The sequence below is a fragment of the Panthera uncia genome, chromosome B1 (genome assembly GCF_023721935.1).
Source record: "Panthera uncia isolate 11264 chromosome B1, Puncia_PCG_1.0, whole genome shotgun sequence".
NCBI lineage: Eukaryota > Metazoa > Chordata > Mammalia > Carnivora > Felidae > Panthera > Panthera uncia.
In genome coordinates, this window is record NC_064811.1 from 44,435,604 (window position 1) to 44,453,547 (window position 17,944).

Consider the following 17,944-nt stretch of genomic DNA (forward strand, 5'->3'; position numbering starts at 1 on the left):
GAATACACAAATGGACAATGACAGACCATTTATTAGAACAGAACTCTGACCCACAACCTGCAGCAACTTACCCAGAAAACCAACTCATTATATAGAATAACCAGCCCAGGAAGTCAGCCTGCTATAAGTCAGACTTGTAAGACGTCAGACAGCCATCTCTGATGACAGTCCAAGAAGCCAAACAATAACCTCCGTAACAACTGGCCCCAAATGGCCAGGACTTGGTTAATACCTACCAGCTTCTCTGAGGTTTGTCCCCACATCCAACTGAGGATCAACCAAAGAAAGCCAAATATGCACTCCTTACCAATCACACAGGAAGCCTGCTTCTAGTTAGTCCACATACAGCTTCCCCAGGCCAACAGCTCCAATCAGGGCATACCTAAAGCCTTCCCTTGTTCCCGCTGCAAAGCTTCCCTCCTCCTCTGCCTGCCTTTGAGTCTCCACCAAAACACAAGTGATAAGTGTGGCTGACTCCCTTGCTACATCAAGCTATGAATTTTGCTTTTTTGCTTGTTCTCATTTAGTTGGGCTTCATTTGCTTCCACAGACTTCAATTTGATAATGTTCATAAAATTTCTAATACAAGACATAACCATTAGATCAAGGATCTTTTGAATCATTAAAGAAACTATTAAAGGAAACAATGTGCTGATGCCATCAAGGACTGAGCTATTTTCAACCAAAATTTACAATTTTTATCTGTATCAAAAAGCCTGCCTTAGAATCAGATTTCTAAAGAAGTAAACAGTTTCAAAAGTGGCAGGTGAGACCTGAAAACCAGCCCCAGCCCAAACTGCGTGGGCTTCACTATACTAGTGGAAATAATACAAGTGGCTTCCTACTTACTGTTCTGTATTCTGAAGTCTGGCTGAACTCAGAGCTCGAGGAGTCCAATGAGGCTGTCAGAAAAGAGGCATTTTAAACTATATGATTAAGGTCAATTCTTATTGATAAAGGGCTTTTAAAATCCAGCTTGTGGGGCGCCTGGGTGGCTCAGTTGGTTGAGCGTCCGGCTTCGGCTCAGGTCATGATCTCACGGTCCGTGAGTTCGAGCCCCGCGTTGGGCTCTGTGCTGACAGCTTAGAGCCTGGAGCCTGTTTCAGATTCTGTGTCTCCCTCTCTCTGACCCTCCCCCGTTCATGCTCTGTCTCTCTCTGTCTCAAAAATAAATAAACATTAAAAAAAATAATAAATAAAATAAAAAATAAAATCCAGCTTGTGATTTATCCAGGCCATACCCTCTCTCAGATGCCCAACTTCTTTGAACAGCCCCCATTGCCCACCCCTACCCCCAAAGAAGGGTATTTGGTTGTTTTCTGGCACTCTTGTGACAGGCACACAGAAGGAACATTTGGTATGGGTCTGTAACTGACCACCCTAACAGGCTTGCTTGAGAAAGAACATTGGAACTATGGAATAAAAGGCATAGTCGTATGGGACACCTGGGTGGCTCAGTGGGTTAAGCATCCAACTTTGCCTCAGGTCATGATCTGGTGGTTCATGGGTTCCAGCACTGTGTCAGGCTCTGTGCTGACAGCTCAGAGCCTGGAGCCTGTTTCAGATTCTGTCTCCCTCTGTCTCTGCCCCTCCCCTGCTCATGTTCTATCTCTCTGTGTCTCTCAAAAATAAATTAAAACATTAAAAAAAAATTTTTTTTTAAGTCAGAGAAGTAACTCTTACTAATTCATGATATTCTTGTCCTCAGTGGCTAGGGTAACAAACACACAACTTAACATTTGGTATTACCACTTTAACTCCACTTTCAAATGGGCATCAAGACCAGGTGGACTAAAGCCCCTTTCTCACAAGCCTCAGAGTGCCTGATGCATTTGGCATTCACAATCCCTAATTCCTGTTCATCTCTTGCAGACGTAGGGTCACTGTGTCCATAAAAACCCAATTTCTGATCTTGGGTTCCAGAAAATCAGCCTTAAGGGAGAAAGAGCAGACAGCAGTGTGTCACTAAGAAGGAGCTGGGAGCCAAAGCCAAACAAGATCTTAAAGCACGTCCGCTGGCTCCACCGCCACCCCCGCCCTGCACGACCCCACGTTCGCACTCCTACACGAACGCAGGTCGCGGGGAACCGCCAGTAACGTGTGCCTGAAGGGCTGCCAGGGCCGCCAGGATCCAGGGACCGGCTGCCGCGGGCCAGAGCCACTCTCCGCTACTTCTACGCGGCTCATCGGGGCCCACCAGGCCTGCCCGGCCAGCGTTACCTGCCAAGTTCCCGGCCAGGAGCAACAGCACCAAGCGCACCGCCAAGAACGCCATGCTCCCTCTTTGGCCCGCCCGCCGGTCTCGGCCCGCTCCCGTGCCCGCGCGACACGCAAAGCGCGCCCAGGTCGGACAAGCAACAGGCTTGGGGAGAGGGGGCAAGGGGGACAGGAGGCACGAGAGGGGGAGGGGCTGGAGGAGGAGCGGTTGCTGGCCCCCCACTTCCGCGTCCCGCCGAGGATCGGGATGAGCGAAGGGAGTGAGCGAGATCTCTCCCTGCAGCAAGCCAGAACCTCGTAAGAGCCCCCCGGGGAACAACCCTGGGAGCTCTGTCGGCCAACCCCTGTATCTTCAGCATCTACTCTGTCCAAGACAGTGTTTGGGCGCTAAACTAAACAAAGAACCCGCTCTCAGGAGGTTTTCTGGTGTAGGTGTTGGGCGTGGGGTGACACGGGAAACTCCCTAGCGAATCCATGCAATAATTTCTCCAATTAAGTGCTAGAGAGTGGTGGGAGAAGGTGAAGACTTTCCACGGAGAGATCAGGAAAGGCCTTTCAGAGGTGGCATTTGAGCTGAAAGTCGAAGGAGGAGAAGGAATCATGGTGAAGACGGTGGGAACAAGTAATCCAGGATCCAGGAAAAGCCAGTGCAGAGATCCAGAGGCAGGAGCCAGCTCAGTGTTTCAGCTGGAGATGCTGGTGAAAGAGGGGGCAGAGCAAGGGAGATGGAACCCAAGGCCAAGGTCAGGTGTGGTGGTGTAGGCTATGATAAGGAATTTGGACTTTTTCTGGTTGCAGTGGGAAGCTAGTGGAAGATTTTGAACTTGGGAATGCCCCTGATCTGACTTATGTTTTAATAGATTGGCTGAAGAATGGACAGGAGATGGGTAAGAGTGGAGGCAGGAAGACAAATTAGGTGGCTTTTGCAGCAATCGAGGCATCATCAACCAGAGATGATGGTGGCTTAAACTCATGTGTAGCAGTGCACTGGTGAGAAGTCAGATTCAGGATTTATTTTGGAAGTGGGACCAGGTGGGGTGAAGAGAATAACCAAGGATGCTCCCTAAGCTTTTGTTCTGAACAGCTGAATGGGTGATGGTGCCATTTCTGTGATGAAGAACATTTGGAGACAACGCCTATCAGACCTCCAAGTGGACATGTGTAACAAGGCAATTGGAATTACAAATTTAGAGCTGGAAATACAAATGAAGGAAACATCGGGATATGAAAGGTATTGAAAACCATCTCTCTGCAGAGATCCAGATCAGAGCCCTGGTGCACTCCTAGATGCAGAGATTTGACACATGTGGAGAAGAAACCTGTGAAGGAGGAAGAAAACCAGTCTAGAGTCTGGGGTTACTGAACCCAGGGGAAGTGCTGCAACCATGTCAGTTGCTCCTGTGAGGCTGAGAATACGGCAGACTGAGCATGAAGATGGGCTTTGGCAAGATGTAGTCACGGATGACCTTAAAAGGGACTGGTTTAGAGACGTGATGGGGTCCAGGGCCCAAATGGCAAGGATTGAAAGGAATGAGGTGAGAAAGTGGAGACAGAAGGGGCGCCTGGGTGGCTTAGTTGGTTTAGCGTCGGACTTCAGCTCAGGTCATGATCTCGCAGTCCGTGAGTTCAAGCCCTGCATCGGGCTCTGTGCTGACAGCTCAGAGCCTGGAGCCTGCTTCAGATTCTGTGTCTCCCTCTCTCTCTGCCCCTCCCCCGCTCACACTCTGTCTCTCCCTCTCAAAAATGAATAAATGTTAAAAAATTTTTTTTAAAAAAAAAGAAAGTGGAGACAGAGGGTTTAGATAACATTTGTGACTTTGGGGGAGTCTGGGTGGCTCAGTCTGTTAAGCGCCCCACTCTTGATTTTGGCTTAAGTCATGATCTCATGGTTGGTGAGTTCAAGCCCCACATCGGGCTCTGTGATGACCATGCAGAGGCTGCTTGAGATTCTCTCTCCCTCTCTCTCCCTCTCTTTCTGCCCCTCATGCGTGCTCCCTCCCTCTCTCTCTCAAAAATAAAGTGATGACATTTATTTAAAACAAAAGATAACAGCTGTGAGTTTTGCTATAAAAAGGAAGCCAGATATGGGCAGTTGATGGCCTAATGAGACTTCCAAAATTCCTTTTAAGATTCATGTCAAAACTCTCCAATGTCCCCACCTTGCTAGGAGTAAAATCCAAAGTCCTTACTATGGCCTCTAAGACCTCTGCTGGTCTCTTCCCTGACTCACTCTTCCCCAGCCACACTGGCCTGCTTGCTCCCATCCAAGGGCCTTGACACTTGCTATTTCCCTCTGCATAGATATCTACAGCTTCCTCCTTCCATTCCTTTTGTCTCTGCTCAAATGACCCCATATCAGAAATGACTTCCCTGACCGTAAATAAAAAATTAGTACTCCCCTCTTCCGGTTCTCCTTACCCTGCTTTTTTCCCCTCTCTCATAGGATTTATCTTTTTTTTAAACTTTGTGACACCAGCCACTTGTGTAAGCTCCAAATGGGGAGTGATTCTTTTTTGGCTTACTGATTCATCTCCAGAACCTAGAAGAATACCTCACATATATTAGCAGGTTGACAAATATTGAACAAATAAATGAGGGATTCCTAGGGAGTCAGGACCTTACCTAAAATGATGGTCAGAATAAAATAAATCACTAACATGCATAAGCAAAATGGCTATTTTGGTTAAGAAGGAGTTAAACCTTAATTCCTGGTTTTGTATGCATTCATTTTTTGCAGCATCACATAGCATGGCTATAAAGAGTTTTGTAGTTGAATACTTGGCTCTATAAGTTACTGAACTAGCTCTGAACCTCAGAGCTTCCACTTTTGCCTTCCCCTCGTAAAATGGGTACTGTAATAATAGAATCTTGAGTATTAAATGAGGTAATGTACATAAATATGTTGAGACATGGTAGAACTCAATAAATTTTAGTCCCTTTCTATTTTCTCCATGATGACATTTGTAAAAGGGCAGCTGTTCTGTTTCTAGGCAATTGGGTGTCTGTTCTTTTTTCAGGTCACATTGGTCATCGTGTCGTCACAGAGCCCTTACAGCCAGTAGGCAGTAACATTATCTATTTCTCTTACTTCCATATCCCTAGTACCGAGCACTGTGCCTGACACAAGCTCAGTAAATGTTTGCTGAATAGGTGAATCCTTGAAATGTGAAACTGACATCACAACAAGGAAGTAAACCAAAAAGGAAGACATAGGATCCAGGAAACAAGAATTCGAACCCGAGAGAGGTTTGTTCGGGTGGACCTTAATCCGACATGACTGGTGTCCTTATAAGAAGATGACATTAGGACCCAAACAAAATGTAGGGATAACCTGGTGAGGAACCGGAAGATGGCCATCTGCAGTCCAAGGAGAGGGCCTTAGAAGAAACCGAACCTGCCAACATCTTGGCCTTGGGCCTCCAGCTTCCCAAACTGAGAAAACACATTTCTATTATTTAAGCCACTCAGTCTGTGGTGCTTTGTTATGGCAGCACCAGGAAACCAGTACATGTATGTGATAAAATATATTTAATGAGTGTTTATTTATTTTTATTTATATTCAAATTATATGCATGTGTCATTTTGTATTAAAAAATTTAACTTTAAGAAATTTAACAAAAGGTTATTTTGAATGTCCTCCAACAAAAGCTCAACATAGTATTGGAGAGTAGTATTGATTTACTGATTTTTTTCTCTCCCTAGATAAGCACCGTTTGAGACATTTACTAATTCTGAACAGAAATTTTGGTAACTATTCAGCAAATCTTAATGAGAAGTGTAAAGAAGAGAAATAATTTTGCCGAAGAGACACAACGAATTAGTAAATTGGCAGATCCATTTCTTTTTCTTTTTTTAATTTTTTAAAATTTTTTATTTATTTTTGAGACAGAGCATGAGCAGGGGAGGGGCAGAGATAGAGGGAGACACAGAATCTGAAGCAGGCCCCAGGCTCTGAGCTGTCAGCACAGAGCTGGATGCAGGGCTCGCACCCCCAAACTGCGAGATCATGACCTGAGCCAAAGTCTGACACTTAACCAACTGAGCCACCCAGGCGCCCCTTGCAGATCCATTTCTTTTCTGCCTCATATGCCTGTGTGTCAAATGTTGATCCTGTGAAATATTCCATGTATCAGTCAGGGTCCAGTCTAGAAAAAACGAGCCTCACTAGGAATTCTCCCAGAAAGAATTTAACATAAGGGATTGACCAGACCACTATTGGAAAACAAAAAAGCATCAAGGGAATAGTGAGGTAACACTCAGAGATGGTAACTTCACAATGTATTACCCCCAAGTCTGCGGGAAAAGAGAGAAGAGTTCGAAATTATATTGAAATTTGGAGGAGAGGCCCTGGAAAGCTGAGACCCAGACCTCTGAGCAGGGATGTGTGGCTAGTGCTGGTGGGTCTGAGACCTGTGATGAGGCCAGAGACTAGAAGCAGCTGCTACAGCCCACAGAGGGATGTTGCGTTGGGGTGGGGTGGGGGGGGTTGGGCAGGGATCATATTGGAAATTTCAGGAAGCTAGCTGGCAAAGCAGAAAGGAATTCTAGCACCCCAGAGCCTGGAAGGGTGGTTTTAGAGCTGACATACAATAATCTAATGACTGGCATAGTCACATACCCCACTGCTTGATTTAGCAAACAAGTCCTGGGATAAGAAGACAATTTGCAGTTTTAAACTTTATCTGGCACCATGCATGGCTGAGTTCTGACTCAAGAGGGTAAATTTGGAATGAGTTGTTAATACATTTCTGAGTCACATAATTTAAGCTCTCTGAATAAAGTCCCTAAAATGAAGATGGGTTGTTTTGCCAAAGACTTTCATCAAGGAGTGTATATGTTATGTATATTATACACACACACACACACACACACACACACACAATTTTCTCCACTTTATTAGATTTGTTACCAAATAACAAACACTTGATTATAAACATCTTTGTCTCTGATGCTTCAGGAATACAAACTGAAATCTGAGCAGACTCAGGAACAATGTGTAGAGTTGTTAGTTGGAATTTCAACTTCAAAAAGAAAGCCATGTACCCCTCAAGATAGATTTGTTATACATTTATGTGGGTGGGCTGCTGCTTCCTGTTATCTTGTTCCAAACAGTTGATATTATACCTTAAAAATATTTTATACCATGGTGGTTTTCATATAGTTGTCTCAGCATTTATCAGCCAGGAATAAAAGTTAACATTTTTTTGTAAAGGGCCAGAGAGTAAACACTTTAGACTTTGTGCATCATACAGTCTGTCACAACTAGTCAGCAATGCCATCATAGTGCAAAAGCAGACATAGACCATAATTCAAAGAAAGAGCATGGCTGTGTTCCAGTAAAATATGGATTTAGATGTAAAATGTGAAACTCTAAGATTTTGAATAACATCAAAAAGACTGTAAAAAGCATTAAACACGTCAGAATAAATTTAACCAAGGAGGTAAAAGACCTGTACTCTGAAAACTATAAAGCATTGATGAAAGAAATTGAAGCTGTCACAAAGAAATGGAAAGATATTCTGTATTCATTGATTGGAAGTTCATATTGTTAAAATGTCCATACCACCCAAGGCAATGTACATATTTAATGAAATCCCTATCAAAATAGTAATGACATTTTTGACAGAACTAGGGCGAGTAATCCTAAAATTTATATGGAACCACAAAAGCCTGCAAAGCCAAAGCAATCTTGAGAAAGAATAAAGCTGGGAGTATCATAATCCCAAATTTCAAAATATAATACAAAGCGTTAGTAATCAAAACAGTATGGTACTGGTACAAAAACAAACAGATCAATAGATCAGAACAGAGAGCCCAGATATAAACTCACACTCACATGGTCAATTAATCTACAATAAAGGAGGCAAAAATATACAATGGAAAAAAAAAACAGTCTCTTCAATAAATGGTGTTGGGGAAACTGGACAGCAACATGCAAAAGAACAAAACTGGACTCCTTTCTTACATAAACTCAAAATGGAGTAAAGACTTAAATGTAAGACCTGCAATCATAAAGCTTATGGAAGAAAACATTACATCAGTCTTAGCAATATTTTTTTGAATCTGACACCTTAGGTTAGGACAATGAAAGCAAAAATAAGCAAATTGGACTATATAAAGCTAAAAAGCTTTTGCACAGCAAAGGAAACCATCAATAAAATGAAAAAGTAACTTACTAAATGGAAGAAGATATCCATAAATGATATACCCAATAACGGTTTAAAATCCACAATATAAAAAATTCATACAACTCAATATAAAAAAAAAACAGTCTGATTTAAAAATTAGCAGAGGACCTGAATACACATTTTTCCAAAGAAGACATATAAGTGGCCAACAGGCACATAAAAAGATGTTTAACATCACTAGTCATCAGGGAAATGCAAATCAAAACCACAATGAGCTATCATCTCACAGTAATCAGAATGGCTATTATCAAAAAGACAAGAAATAACAAGTGTTGGCAAAAATGGGGAAAAAAGAGAACTCTTGTGCTTTGTTGCTGGGATGTGAATTGGTGCACCTTCTGTGGAAAGCAGTGTGGAGATTCCCCCTAAAATAGAACTACCAGGGAACGTAGGTGGCTCAGTTGGTTGAACGTCCAAATCTTGATTTCAGATCAGGTCAGGATCCCAGGCTTGTGGGATCAAGCCCTGCATCAGGCTCCATGCTAAGTGCGGAACCTGCTTAAGATTCTCTCTCTCCCTTTGCCCTTCTCCCCTGCTCATGCTCTCTCAAAAAAAAAAAAAAAAAGAAAAGAAAGAAAAGAACTACCATATGATCCAGCAATTCCACTTCTAGATATTTATTTAAAGAAAAAAAAAAACACTAACTCAAAAGACATATGCACCCCTATATTCATATCAGCATTATTTATAATAGCCAAAGTTTGTAAGCCACCTAAATGTCCATAGGTAGATGAATGGATAAAGAAGATGTAATGTGTATGTATATAGTTATATACACAACAGAATATGACTCAGTTACAAAAAGAATGAAATCTTGCCATTTTCAACAACATGGGTGGACCTAGAAGGTATTATGCTAAATGAAGCTAGACAGAGAAAAACAAATATGTGTGATTTCACTAATATGTGGAATCTAAAAAACAAAACAAATAAAACAGAAACAGACTCATAAATACAGAGAACAAACTGATGGTTGCCAGAGGGGAGGGGTGTGGGGAGAAGGGTAAAATATGTGAAGGGGATTAAGAGGTTCGATCTTCCAGTTATAAAATAAATAAGACACAGGGATGTAATATACAGAATAGGGAATTTAGTCAATAATATAACAACTTTGTATGATGACAGATGGTAACAAGTCTTATTGTGGTGACCATTTTTAAATGTATATAAATATCAAATCAGTATGTTGTACACCTGAAACTAATACAATATTGTATGCCAATTATTCTTCAAAAAAGAAAAGAATCTTGGGGCACCTAGGTGGCTCAGTCAGTTAAGTGTTCAATGACTCTTGATTTCAGCTCAGGTCATGATGATCTAGTTCATGAATTCAAGCCCCATGTCAGGCTCTGCACTGACAGTGTGGAGCTTGCTTGGGATTCTCTCTCTCTCTCTCTCTCTCTCTCTCCTTCTCTCTCTGACCCTCCCCTACTCAGTCTTCTCAAAATGCATAATTTTTTTAAAAAACTCAAAAGAAAGACAAATCTTAAAAAAAAAAGAGAGAGAGAGAGGGAGAGAGAGCACATGTGAGTTAGGAAGGGGCTGAGGGGTGGGAGGTGGTAAGAAGATCTGGAACCAGTTCTGCACTGATAGCAGAGAGCCCAATGCAGGGCTCGATATCACACACCATGAGATCATGATCTGAGACGAAGTTGGACACTTAACCAACCGAACCACCCAGGCTCCCCTTAAAAAACTTTTGAGAAAAACAGGAGAAAATCTTTAGGACCTAGGCAAAGTGTTCTTAGACCTGACACTAAGAGCATGATTTATAAAAAGAAAAATTGGTAAACTGGTCCTCCTCAAGATTAAAAATGTTTGCTCTGTAAAACTCCTTATAATGAGGATGAAAAGACAAATATAGACTGGGAGAAAATATTTGCAAACCATATACCCAACAAAAGACTTGTATCTAGAATGAATAAAGAGATCTCAAAACTCCAGAGTAAAAAAAAAAAAAACAATTTGATTAGAAAATAGACAAATTTATGAGCAGACGTTACATTAGAGAGGATAGATAGATGGCAAATTAATGCATGGAAAGACATTCAACATCATTTACCATTAGGGAAATGCAAATCACAATGACATATCATTTTAGTCATGATGACTAAAATAAAAAATATTAGTAACATCAAATGCTGTCAAGTTGTGGAGAAACTGGATCATTCATTGTTGGTGGGAATGTCGAACGGTACAACTATTCTGGGAATACAGTTAGGTAGTTTCTTAAAAAACTAAGCATGCTAATTACCATATGACCCAACAATTGTACCTTTGCACATTTCTGTCACAGAAATGAAAGCTTATGTTATGCAAAAAACTGAACACGAATGTTCATAGCAGCTTTATTTGTAATAGTCAAAAACTGGAAACAACCTAAATATCTTTCATCAAGCAAACAGTTAAACTGTGGTACATTCATACCATAGAGTATTACTCAACAGTAAAAGTGAATCAACAGTTGATTCCTGCAACACAACTTGGGTGGATCTCAAGGGCATTACGCTGAGTTAAAGGAAAGAAACCAGATCTCAAAACTAGAAAACAGAAATAGTGGTCAAAACTGACAATTTACTGAAAACGTTTTTGCTAGCTCATTACATATGATTCTCAGAATCTTAAGTAATCAATAAATTTAAATTATACTAATTTGGGAAGAATTCTCAGGTATTTATGACTCTTACCACAAAAAAAGTTTTAGGGCCCTCTGAAACATAGGTGAGTAAACTCCAGGCTCACAATTTGGAAGTTAACAGAAAAAAAAAAATTTTTTTTCAGGGCACCTGGGTAGTTCAGTCAGTTAAGCATCCGACTTCAGCTCATGTCATTATCTCACGGTTTGTGGGTTTGAGCCCCACATTGGGCTCTGTGCTGACACCTCAGAGCCTGGAGCCTGCTTTGAAGTCTGTGTCTCCCTCTCTCTCTGCTCCTCCCCTGCTCACACTCTGTCTCTCTCTCTCTCAAAAATAAACATTAAAAAAATTGTTTTTAAATTTTTTTAGAATTTTATTTATGAGAGAGAGAGAGTGCATGCATGCACCCACATGCGGGGGAAGGGCAGAGGGAGAGAGAGAGAGAGAGAGAGAGAGAGAGAGAACAAGAGAGAATCTCAAGCAGGCTCCATGCCCAGCACCGAGCCCCATCTCACAACCTTGAGATCACGACCTGAGCTGAAATCAAGAGTCAAATGCTTAACCAACTGAGCCACTCAGGCACACCTATTTTTTAAAGATAATTATTTTTGAATGAAACCATACTATCCAGAAGGATATATATGATTCTAGAAATGTCATTTTATTCATCAATTCCACAAATATTTACAAAATGCTATATATGCACTGTCCCAGGAACCAGATTTAGCAGTGAACAAAGCATACTAAAAATCCCTGCCCTTTGGGGAGTGGAGAATCCCTGCCCTCAAGAAGCAGGGATTAATTCTAATATCTAGTACTGTTACTATAATAAAAGGCCCAATTAAAAAAACAACTACAAACTGTTCAAATAATGGTCACAATCAATGATTACACAAGACCTATGGGTCAGAGAATGTTTTATAAAAATGTAATCAGTATAGTAAATCAAACCATATAAATACCAAAAATATACATTGTCACTCATAGGCTGATCTTGGACCAGCATGTTATCAAATCTCACCTAAATGGAAATTAGAGAGGGGTGCCTGGCTGGCTCTGTTGGTAGAGCATGCGACTCTTGATCTCAAGGTTGTGAGTTCAAGCCCCACATTGAGTATAAAGATTACTTAAAAATAAAAGGTTTTGGGGAACGTGGGTGGCTCAGTCAGTTAAGCAGCTGACTCTTGATTTTGCCTCAGGTTATGATCTCTGGGTTTGTGGGTTCGAGTCATGCATGGGCTCTGCGCTGACAGTGTGGAGACTGCTTGGGGTTCTCTCTCTCTCCCTCCCTGTCCCTGTCCCTCCCCTACTTGCACTGTCTCTCTCTCTTTCTCAAAATAAATAAATAAACTTAAAAAAAATGAAAATAAAAACTTTAAAAAATATAAAGACAATTACTAAAGCACCAAAGGCACTGTGGAAACTTTAACTGGGTCCTCTGAATCAAAGCCAAATCTCTGTGGAATTTTGAAAACATAGTTTCTTTTCATAAAAATTGTTATAAATGTTAACAAATAGTGAATTTATTATTATTTAAATAAGAATATTTTCTAAATTTCTCCATTTTAAATTCTTTTTCTGAGCACTTTATTTTTTTTTCCTTGCAAATCTTTGTTTATTTTTTAAATTTTATTTTAAAGTTTTTTTTAATTTACATCCAAATTACTTAGCATATAGTGCAACAATGATTTCAGGAGTAGATTCCTTAGTGCCCCTTACCCATTTAGCCCATCCCCCCTCCCACAACCCCTCCAATAACCCTCAGTGTGTTCTCCATATTTATGAGTCTCTTCTGTTTTGTCCCCCTCCCTGTTTTTATATTATTTTTGTTTCCCTTCCCTTATGTTCACCTGTTTTGTCTCTTAAAGTCCTCATATGAGTGAAGTCATATGATTTTTGCCTTATTCTGACTAATTTCACTTAGCATAATACCCTCCAGTTCCATTCACGTAGTTGCAAATGGCAAGATTTCATTCTTTTTGATTGCCGAGTAATACTCCATTGTGTGTGTGTGTGTGTATATATATATATATATATATACCACATTTTCTTTATCCATTCATCCATCAATAGACATTTGGGCTCTTTCTATACTTTGGCTATTGTTGATAGGGCTGCTATAAACATGGGGGTGCATATGTCCCTTCGAAACGGCACACCTGTATCCTGTGGATAAATACCTAATAGTGCAATTGCTGGGTAGTAGGGTAGTTCTATTTTTAGTTTTTTGAGGAACCTCCATACTGTTTTCCAGAGTGGCTGCACCAGCTTGCATTCCCATCTCCATTTTAAATTCTAATATGATTAAATATTTATAGACATAACAAAAACACTCTTTGAGATATTCACATTTTTAAGAGTATTAATATTTGGGGGGGCACCTGGGTAGCTCAGTCAGTTGAACACCTGATTTGATTTCAGCTCAGGTCATGATCTCACAATTCAGGAGACTGAGCCCCAAGTCAGGCTCTGTGCTAACAGTGTGGAGCCTGCTTGGGATTTTGTCTCCCTCTCTCTCTGACCCTCCCCTGCACTCTATCTCTCTCTCTCTCAAAAATAAATACATATTTTTAAAAAGAGAGCATTAAAATTTGATCTGGGATTCCAAGACTATAATATTTGAGATCAAGTGCTGTATGAAATAGATGTTATGTCCATTTTATGGTTAATGTAGTGGGACTCAAGAAAGGTCAGGAAGAGTTCTTTTATTTATTATTTATTATTTTTTATTTATTTATTTTTTGAGAGAGGGAGAGACAGAGCACAAGCAGGGGAAAGGCAGAGAGAGAGGGAGACACAGAATTGCAAGCAGGTTCCAGGCTCTGAGCTGTCAGCACAGAGCCTGATGCTGGCCTCAAACTCTCAAGTTGTCAGATCATGACCTAAGCTGAAGTCAGATGCCCAATCAACTGAGCTACCTAGGCACCACAGGAAGAGATTTTTTAAAAGACAAGCCTAATTATTTTTTTTTCTTCCAATTTTTTATTTAAATTGTAGTTAGTTAAGATACAGTGTAATATTGGCTTCAGGAATAGAATTAAAAAAAAAAAGTAGAATTTAGTGATTGATCACTTAACATACAACACCCAGTGCTCATCATCATAAGTACCCTCCTTAATACCCATCACCCATGTAAACCATCCCTCGCCCACCTCCCTCCATCAACCCTCAGTTTGTTCTCTATCATCAAGAGTCTTATGGTTTGCTTCCCTCTCTTTTTTTTTTCCTTCCCAAATGTTCATCTGTTTTGTTTCCTTAATTCCACATATGAAATCATATGGTATTTGTCTTTCTCTGTGACTTATTTCACTTAGCATAACACACTGTAGCTCCATCCACATTGTTGCAAATGACAAGATTTCATTCTTTTCTTTTAAATTTTTTTAAATAAAAATTTATTTTGAGAGAGAGAGAGAGAGAGAGGGCACAAGCAGGGGAGGGGCAGAGAGAGAGGGAGGCACAGAATCCAAAGCAGGCTTAAGGCTCTGAGCTGTCAGCACAGAGCCTGATGCAGGGCTTGAACTCACAAGCCGTGAGATCGTGACCCAAACTGACGTCAGACTCTTACCTGACTGAGCCACCCAGACCCCCCAAGATTTCATTCTTTTAGATGACTGAATAATATCCTATATTATATATATATTATATAATATATAATATAATAATATATTATTATAGTGTATTAATGTTATATACTAATAATATTAATATAATATAATTATTAATATATAATTTATTAATTAATATAATTGATAATCTATTATTGTATATAATATACGTGTGTATATATATATATATATATATACACTGCAAAACAAGCCTATCTTGTTTTCCTTTCCATTCAGCTCTGTGATGTAGATATTCACTTCATCCTCTGAAATGAACATATTCTACTATATTAAGTTGGGCAACCCAACATGTATATACCTTATTACCTCTGTCATCAAGTTTAAACTTTTAAGAAAAATTATTAAAAACTTGAAAATAAGGCAAAATATTACTGTGTGCCTTTTCAATGTCATACTAGAGTATTGTCTAAGAAACCCTGCATGGGGATCATCTGGCTCTATGGGCTGTCATCTTATTTGGCTTGTTACTTACTGTTGACAGGGCCTAGAGCCTGTAAAGTTAGATACTAACTCATGGCAGATAAGTGGCAAATGCTTTTGTCAAGTAGAAAAGGTGACTCCAAAGGTTATTGTTTTATTGCTCTGACAATAGAAAGCAGTATTGCATCTGATTTTGCAGTCTTATTACAAAGTTCTTTTTTCCCAGAGACTGTATATTCTATCCTCCTTTGAACTGGGTTTACTGTCCTTGTGGTTCCCTCACTAATGGGTTAAGTAAAAAGAATAAATAAGAGGCCAGTTTGCCCAGCAGATGGGGAAGGAGGTGTTTCTGATTTGGGAAGACCAGCATATACAATGGCCAGCATGACTTCTTTAGAAAAATCCAAGAGTTCAGTTTGCTTCTTCAGTAAATCTGGGGTGAGTTGAGGCCCAGGGCTCTGCACTTCTACAAATGCAGTTGAAACGGATGCTGCTGGTTCATGGACCACACCTGGAGGAACAAGGGGGGTAAGCCAGAGCATAGGTGCATGTGGGAATGTCCAGAGGTGAAAAATGGAGACTGAGGGAGATGAATGTGGAACTAAAACAGGCTCTCTGTAGGGGTAAAAATAACCTTTTTTTCCCCACAATCTACATCAAACAAAACGATTCCTAAGCCCAAGCAGGTAGTTCACTCATTTCAAATACTATATGCACTCGCTACATCCCAGTATAATCACACAAGATGAGGCCTGGTAAGTAATTTCATGAAAACTGTCCTGGATTCGGTCTCCCTTAGGGCGGTAGTTGAGCTAAGCTATATTGCGGTGTCTACTGCCATCTAGTGGAGATAAGTTGACATAACTGGTGCCTCAGAGAGTAGTTTTCAACATGCCCTCACTTTATCTTCACAATAACCTGTGAGGTTATTCCAATTTGTTTACATTTTTAAAATTAATATTGAGCTTACTGTAGGGGTGCCTGGGTGGCTCAGTCGGTTAAGCATCCAACTCTTGGTTTTGGCTCAGGTCATGATCTCATGGTTTTGTGGGTTTGAGCCCTGCTCAGGGTCTGCACTGGCAGTGTGGAGCCTGCTTGAGATTCTCTGTCTCCCTCTCTCTCTACCTGCCCCCCACACACACACTCGCACTGTATCTGTCTCTCTCAAAATAAATTAATAAACAAATTTTTTTTTAATTTTTTTTTTTAACATTTTATTTTTTATTTTTGAGACAGGGAGAGACAGAGCATGAACAGGGGAGGATCAGAGAGAGGGAGACACAGAATCGGAAACAGGCTCCAGGCTCTGAGCTGTCAGCACAGAGCCCGACGCGGGGCTCGAACCCACAGACCGTGAGATCGTGACCTGAGCCGAAGTCGGCCGCTTAACCGACTGAGCCACCCAGGCGCCCCTAAAATTTTTTTTAAAAATATTGAGCTGTGAGCCAAGAACAATACATGAATAATCTTATTTATTTCCCATGTTAATTTTTTTTTACATTTATTTGTTTTTGATCGACAGAGAGAGACAGAGCACAAGTGGGGGAGAGGCAGAGAGAGGAGACACAGAACCCGAAGCAGGCTCCAGGCTCCGAGCTGTCAGCACAGAGCCTGACATGGGGCTGGAACTCACAAACCACGAGATCATGACCTGAGCTGAAGTTGACACTTAACTGACTGAGCCACCCAGGCGCCCCGTTATTCCCCATGTTAAAAACAAAATTCAGGGACACCTGGGTGGCTCAGTTGCTTGGGCAACCCAGTCTTGATTTTGGCTCAGACCGTGATCTCATGATTCATGGGATTGAGCCCCATCTCAGGCTCTGTGCTGGCAGTGTGGAGTCTGCTTGGGATTCTTTCTCCCTCTCTCTCTGCTCCTCCCTTGCTCTCTCTCACACACATAAAATAAACTTTTTAAAAAATTTCAATGGAGTAAACTTGAAGATCTAATTGGCTAATTAAGTGAGTCATAATCCGACAACATCCCATCTAGCAAGAAGAGGGAAGAAGAGTTGTACAAAATGGAAGGTTTGTATAGGAAGGGGATGGTGCAATGAGCTAGTAGCAAAAGAAAAGAAAGGATTTTCCAGCCAAGGGCACCTTCCGGAAGGGTCTTATAATGCTGAATGCCTTATCTTCTTTTGCAGAAAGGGGTGGGGGATGGAGAGGGTCCATATGACAGGTCACCTCACTGGTGCTGATCGAAAAACTCCTGGGGTGCCTGGATGCCTCAGTCACTCAGTCTGACTCTTGTTTTCAGCTCAGGTCATGATCTCACAGGTTGTGATGAGCCAGGCTCTGTGCTGATAGTGTTGATCCTGTCTGATATTCTCTCTCGCCTTCTCTCTCTGCCCCTCCCCTGCTCTAAATAAATAAATAAACAAACAAACGAACGAACAAACAAACTTTAAAAAAAGAAAGAAAATTCCCAACTGACCAGTTGAGACCACATTTCTGGGGGAGGTTGAAACTGCAATTAAATTAGGGATTAACTTTGCTGACTTGGCCTGGCAAAAGTGACTCAGTTTGGGGCCTGTGGTTTTCTTTTTAATACCCATAACAATCTTATGTGATACTATTACCTGTGTTGTTATTCCCATTTACAGATGAGGAAGGTGAGGCTTAGATCTAGAATGTAAGAAACATTCTCATACTTCAGTAGCTAAAAAGTGGGAACATCAGGATTCAAACCCAGAGTAGCCACACATTGTTAACACAAACCATCATCATCATTTTCTCCCCCTCCCCCTCCTCCCTCTCCGCTGCTTCTTTTTCTTCTTCTTCTTCTTCTTCTTCTTCTTCTTCTCCTCTTCCTTTTCTTCTCCTTTTCCTCCTCCTCCTCTTTCCCCCTTCC

At 41.0% G+C, this 17,944-nt stretch overlaps 1 protein-coding gene across 1 annotated transcript in view; it reads right to left on the reverse strand.

Annotated features, from left to right (window-relative positions):
- Window positions 1-17,944, reverse strand: part of SPINK2 (serine peptidase inhibitor Kazal type 2) — a 92,656-nt gene that overhangs the window by 10,337 nt on the left and 64,375 nt on the right. The window contains exons 2-3 of the mRNA XM_049630015.1: window positions 2,221-2,547; window positions 850-902 (exon numbers count right to left, since the gene is read on the reverse strand). Of these exons, the coding sequence (XP_049485972.1) occupies window positions 850-902; window positions 2,221-2,547 (380 nt within the window). The remainder of the gene's footprint in view (window positions 1-849; window positions 903-2,220; window positions 2,548-17,944) is intronic.